The sequence below is a fragment of the Otolemur garnettii genome, unplaced genomic scaffold, assembly GCF_000181295.1.
Source record: "Otolemur garnettii isolate 467f Iridium unplaced genomic scaffold, OtoGar3 scaffold00005, whole genome shotgun sequence".
Lineage (NCBI taxonomy): Eukaryota > Metazoa > Chordata > Mammalia > Primates > Galagidae > Otolemur > Otolemur garnettii.
This window is the reverse complement of record NW_003852400.1, coordinates 46,137,154-46,143,328: the sequence shown is the minus strand read 5'-3', so window position 1 is coordinate 46,143,328 and position 6,175 is coordinate 46,137,154. Positions and strand designations below refer to the sequence as shown.

The following is a 6,175-nucleotide window of genomic DNA, read 5'->3' as shown; positions in this document are numbered from 1 at the left end:
TAATTAATAGAAGTCATGCTTTCTCAAGGCAAACCATGACTTAGATGTGCCCCAGAATTTCCCTCTGAGATAACAAATGTTTCTTAGATTACAAAAAATGAAACAAGATGTTTTCCTCTGACATATTATTGGTGGAAAAAAAGTAGATCACTTGGGTCCTGAAAGAACAAGGAAAGTACATGCAGATGAACTTTTTCTAAAATGAAAACAAATTTTGAGATGAAATGGTCTCTGGCCCCAAGTGATCCTCCCACCTCAGCCTAGGGTTACAGATGTGAGCCTGGCTATTTGTTGTTGTTGTTGCACTTGTCATTGTTGTTTTTTTAACTGGCCCAGGCTGGGTTCGAACCTGCCAGCTTTGGTGTATGTGACCAGTGCCCTACCCACAGAGCTACGGCGCTGCCCTTTTGTTTATTTGTTTCATTTTAAATGAAGGGTCTGGGCTTAGGCCGCGACCATGGAAGGTATGGGAAGAATGCACAAGCTCAAATCATCTCAGAAGGACAAGGTCCGCCAGTTCATGGCATGTACTCAGGCTGGTGAAAGAATCGCTGTCTACTGCTTAACACAGGATGAGTGGAAACTAGACGAGGCCACGGACAGCCTCTTCCAAAACCCAGACTCGTTCCACAGGGAATCGACCCGGAACATGGTAGACAGGAAGAAGCTGGAGCAGCTGCACAGCAGATACAAAGACCCACAAGATGAAAACAAAATTGGACTTGGTGGGATCCAACAATTTTGTGATGATTTAAGCCTGGACCCTGCCAGCATTAGTGTTTTGGTCATAGTGTGGAAATTCAGGGCAGCGACTCAATGTGAATTTCGCAAAAAGGAATTTGTAGATGGCATGACAGAGCTTGGGTCAGTCATAAAAGTGAAGGAAAGCACTTTCTGCAGCTGTCCTGTAGTCACTAAGTGCACTGAGCCATGCCAGGCTCTGCACAGTGACATTCCAGTCAGCGGCAGAACACACATGTGACAGTGGTCCCATAAGGTTATAATGGACTTAGACTTTCCTGTCACCTAGTGATGTCACAGCTGTCACTACATCGTGGCACCATGCATTACTCATGGATGCTGGTGTCAGCAGATCTGTGCTGCCAGTCCATAAAAGTCTAGCACATACAGCTACGCATGTTACATAATACTTGATAATAAATGACTATGGTACCAGTTTATGTATTACACTCTACTTTTTAACGTTATTGTAGAATGTACACTTCCTACTATAAAAAAATGTTAATGATAAAACAGCAAGCATCAGGCAGTCCCCCCAGGAGGTGCCTAGGAGAAGGCCCTGTCATCACAAGAGATGGCAGCTTCATGCGTGTTGTTGCCCCTGAAGACCTTCCAGTGGGACAGGATGTGCAGGTGGAAAGCAGTGATAGTGATAATTCTGATCCTGTGTAAGCCTAGGCTATGTGCATGTTTATTTGTGTCATAGTTTTTAATGAAAAAGTTTAAAAATAAAAATATTTTAAAATAAAAAAGTATATAGAATAAGAAAGAAAAAAATGTTTGTACAGCCACCATGTTTGTGTTTTAAGCTAGATGTTATTACAAATGAGTTTTAAAAACTAAGAATTTAAAAAATAAAAAACTGCAGTTAAAAAAAAAAAAATTAAGGGTTCTGTTGCAAATGTGACTAAGCCAGAGCTTCAATATTAGTTTGTGTAGAGTACAGTCCTAATCTACAAAAACGTACAGCTTAATAAAGGGGTGCAGCTGGACTCCGGGTAGATACTAATTCAATGAAGGCCATTAAAAGCAATCTAACTTGCACTTTCTTGAGAAATTCCTGTGGTTGTTTTTTTTTTAATTTTCAGGATAAATGTACAGTTAGTTACCGAATATCATTATTAATTCAAAGCAGTGAGCTTCCTTCTCAAAATAATCCAGAAAAATTTTTTTTCCTTTCTTTTCTTACCACTGTCACCGAATTTCCCTCAAAACTTGAAAGGACAAGTTACTTTACAGTTACAAATGCTCAATTCCTTTCTAGAATCTTCTAATTCAGAGCATAGAACCCACTCTATGCAACCTGCACAGATTCCCACATTCATATCTGTCCCTGTAGGTTTTGGCAGCTTGCTCATTGGAATGCTCCCACTGTCCTTGTCACTCTGGGGCCTCTTCTGCTGACACTGACCCTGTCTCAGCCCTCCCGGGTGTGAGCAGGGCTCCAGCACACCCTTACTCACTAGCCATGAGGAAAGCTACAACAGCCCAGGTGCCCAGGACCAAACGGAAAGGACCCAGAGACTATAGTTCTTCCCATCAAGTTCATACCCAGAAGAATTGTAGAATGCCAGGACTTTCCAAACAGCTGAGAACTCAGAAGTTTGGGGATTTAACACCCCATAGGCAAAGTTAGACTAAGGAGAGTCAGGACAAGAGAAAGATCCAATAGATAAACACTTTTCCTTTCTTTTTACTTTTTGCTTTTATTCCTTACTTTTTACTTTAACTTTCTTTTCACTTTTCCTTTCTGAGTAGCAGGGATACCTTATGACCGGCTTGGAATAACTCCTTAGTGATCATGAGCAACATGTCAACATGTCGTGCTTTCTCTAATGCACCACCTTCACCCCTTCCCAGACTCACTTCTTTTTCACTCATTCTTACTACCTTGGGCACTGACCTTCCCAAGAAAAATCTTAAGACTTATGATTTGACTCAGACTCTATTTTGTTAGGGATCTATAAATCATCTACTTTGGGGGGGTATTTGATCTTAAATCTATGAGAAATCTAAAATATCAGAATAATTAAAAATCTTTCAGTATGATTTTCCTTGAATATCCATAGTTATGCACTCTTTAATAAAAATAATGCCCCAAATTAAAAAAAATAAATTATTGGACAAAGATCTCCTTAATGCCAGTAAATCAGTTGAGTTCAAAAGATCTTACTTTTCTCATAGCTCTGTACTATATTCAACATAAAACATTCATAATTTTTTTTAAATATCCTCCATCAAAAAAAAATCCAAAATCAGGACTGTTGAAGAATAATAAAATAATAAAAAGTCTACATTTTTAAAGACATACACACAGAAAACAGATTTTAAAAAGGTCTTATAAACAATAATGAAATACATTAACAAATCTGTTCATTGAAGAACTTTTTTCTTTCAAATGAATTCATGCAATAAAATATACCCATTTTTAAGTCTACAGTTTAATGAGTCTTGAGAAATCCTCTTGTCCACACAACCCCCACTACCAACAGAATTTAGAATATTTGCATCACCCCAAATAGTTTCCTCATGACTTTCCGAGCAGCACTTTCCCATCCTTCGCCCGAGGCGACTGCTGGTCTCATCAGCTTTCGGTTTCTGCTACTGTACAGTAATCCTCCCCATTCTATAATTTCATATACACAAACACTCGCACATACATGTGAGTGTGTATGTCTAACTTTTTTCTCTCAGCATAATGTTTTTGTGATTTATCCATATAATTAAATGTATAAGTAATGTATTTTTTGCTATTGCTGAAGAACTTGCTATTGTATTAATGCTCCATGGTGATGGACATTTGCTACTTTTAATTTGCGACTATGACCCATAAAGCTGCTTTGAACTTTGTATGCAAGCTTCTCTGTATATATTCTTCTTATTAAATATTGTTGGGGACCTAGTGAAGCCCCACACGTACCCTCCTCCTCCTCCTTTCCTGGAACAAAAGACCACAAAGGTCCTAGCTACCTCCACCCCAAAACTTGGCACCAGAAGACCCTAGCCCAGCAAAATCTTCCAGCAGGTAGTGGAATTTTTCCACCTGCTAAGTCCCCATATAAAAAGGAGTCTCCAACTGCCCTCGGTGCGGACACGATCTTCACCTCTGCCTAGGCAGGTCTCTATCCTTTTCATAAATCTGGTGTGAATCTCTCCATTCTCTGACCCCATCTCTAGGTGCACTCTGACTTTCAAATATGTAGTAGTGGAATTGCTATGTCATAAGGTAAGTATGTGCTTAACTTTATAGGAAACTGCCAAATTATTTTCTAAAGTAGTTGTACCCACACTCAATGTGCAAGAGTCCCAGTTGTTCCGTATTTTTCCTCACTCTTGGCTTTGTCAGTCTTTATAATTGTGTAATGTTATCTCCTGCTGGTTTTAATTTGTGTTTCCTTACTGGATAATGATATGGAGCATCTTTTCACAAGCTATTGATTGTCTTGTGTCTTTTTTGTGAGGTCTCTGCTCAGATCTTTCGTCCCTCGTTAAGGGTATCTTTATCTTTTTATTCACTTTCAGACAATGAGAAGCCTGCAGAATCCACAGAGGGGTCTTGTGGTCTGCAAATATGCCAGAAACTTTTCATTAAATTCATGAAATAAACTGTTAACAATAATTAATTGCTTCATTCTGCTGCTGTCCTCCTTCCTAAGGAAGCTTCTAGTATTCTAGCCTGTCACCAGTTCTTAGAACAGACCCAGTTTGTCTCCCCACCTCACATTGCTCTGAAATTAGCTCTACCTAGAAGTCTGCTTCCCTGTCCCTTCATGCCACCGTATCCTCATCTTCCAAGAGATATCTTCCCTGACCACGCAAACTTAAATATAGCCTTTTATGCTATTTCTTATCACAGTGCTCCGTCCCATCACTTCCCATAAACTGTAGAAAATGTTGCTTATTTGTTTATCATTTTCTTCCCCACTCACCTGTGCTCCACGTGAGTGAAGACCACTTCCAATCTGTTTTCCAAGAAATTTCCAGAGCATTACACAGGGAAAGGTTCACATCAGACTGAGTATTGAATGAATATTTGTTGTTTAATCAATTAATACCAAAGTTCTCTATGAGTTATTAAATTTGGGGGCCAAGAAATTTAGAGAAATCATCCTCCATAGCTCTTTTTGAGTTTTACGCAGCTGTAATTCACAAGTGGAGATAATCTCAGAATTTCTTCCTTCTTGTCTGTTTATCAGGAAATTCACGGAGTAGAAGCCACTTCACAAGCTTCCGTAGATGTGTGCAAATATGGGAACTGTAAGGAGCCTCAGGGTTGTTGTTTTTTTGTTTGTTTGTTTGTTTTTTGCAGTTTTGGCTGGGCTGGGTTTGAACCCACCACCTCTGATTTATGGGGCTGAAGCCCTACTTCTTCAGCCACAAGCACCGCCCAGGAGCCTCAGTTTTATTCTTGGCTTGTTTGGAACTGCATATTTTTTGGATGTTTATGACCCTGGGGACTATCCTAGAGGGATTCTTGAAATAAACAAGGTTAACCAAAGGCTATTACTAGGCTCTCTGAGAAACAAAGCAAATCACACAATAAATTAAGCCTGTCCAGGAGAAGACAAGGAGCAGCAGGGGAGTAGCTTGGCAAACCCCAAGTGTTGTCATGCTGAAATGCAGGATCTGTTTTTCCTGATCTCCTAACTTATGTATGAATGAGTGAATGAAGACCTGGGTTTATATGTGGGCTCAGTTCTCAAGTAATTACATAAACACTGCCATGTCACTTAATCTCTATGTATCTTATGAATTTATAAACTGTTTTCTGGATTAGGTAAAACGCTCGTAGAGTGCCTGTTGTATATTTGAAAGTTTATCTTGTTTGTTTTACATTTTAAATCACTTCCACTGACATGTATTTCAAAGCGAGCATTTTCTAATCACATACTATTCTTTCTCTACTCAAAATGCATTCAGAATAAATATTCACTAATAGCAATAAAAGCCTAATGTGCTTGGGAACAAATAAGTGGCAATTATATAAAATAATCTAGAGGCTGCAGTGACTGCAGTGACAAATGAGAGAAAAATCTAATTATTAAAAAGAAAAAAAGGGAAATGAAAAGGAAGGAAGGAGGGAAGGAAAGGCAGGAGATAGGGAGGGGGGCAAGAAGGGAGGCGGGAATGAGATGCACAGGTGTCCATAAAGTTCATGTGCAATTTAAAATAGTCGAAATTTTAAATTGTGCACAAACTTTATGGACAATGATTCAAAGGAAAAAAAATACTTTGATAGTAAACTCAATAGAATAGATATTCAGGCAAACTTGAAAATAATTATTTTAATGGTTCAGTAAGTAGGACATTGGCCACAAACACCTAAGCTGGGCAGTTTGAACCCGGCCTTGGCCAGCTAAACAACAATGATAAGTGCAACCAAAACATACCTGGGTTTTGTGGCAGGTGCCTGTAGTCCCAGCTACTTGGGAGG

At 39.2% G+C, this 6,175-nt stretch overlaps 1 protein-coding gene across 1 annotated transcript; it reads left to right on the top strand.

The window, feature by feature from the left end:
• The first annotated feature begins 466 nt into the window (after positions 1-466).
• On the top strand, positions 467-2,177 carry LOC100951090 (DCN1-like protein 2). The gene is made up of 2 exons (XM_003782838.2): positions 467-864; positions 2,081-2,177. The coding sequence occupies exons 1-2, from the start codon at positions 467-469 to the stop codon at positions 2,175-2,177; spliced, it is 495 nt and encodes a 164-aa protein (XP_003782886.2).
• The last annotated feature ends 3,998 nt before the right edge of the window (positions 2,178-6,175 follow it).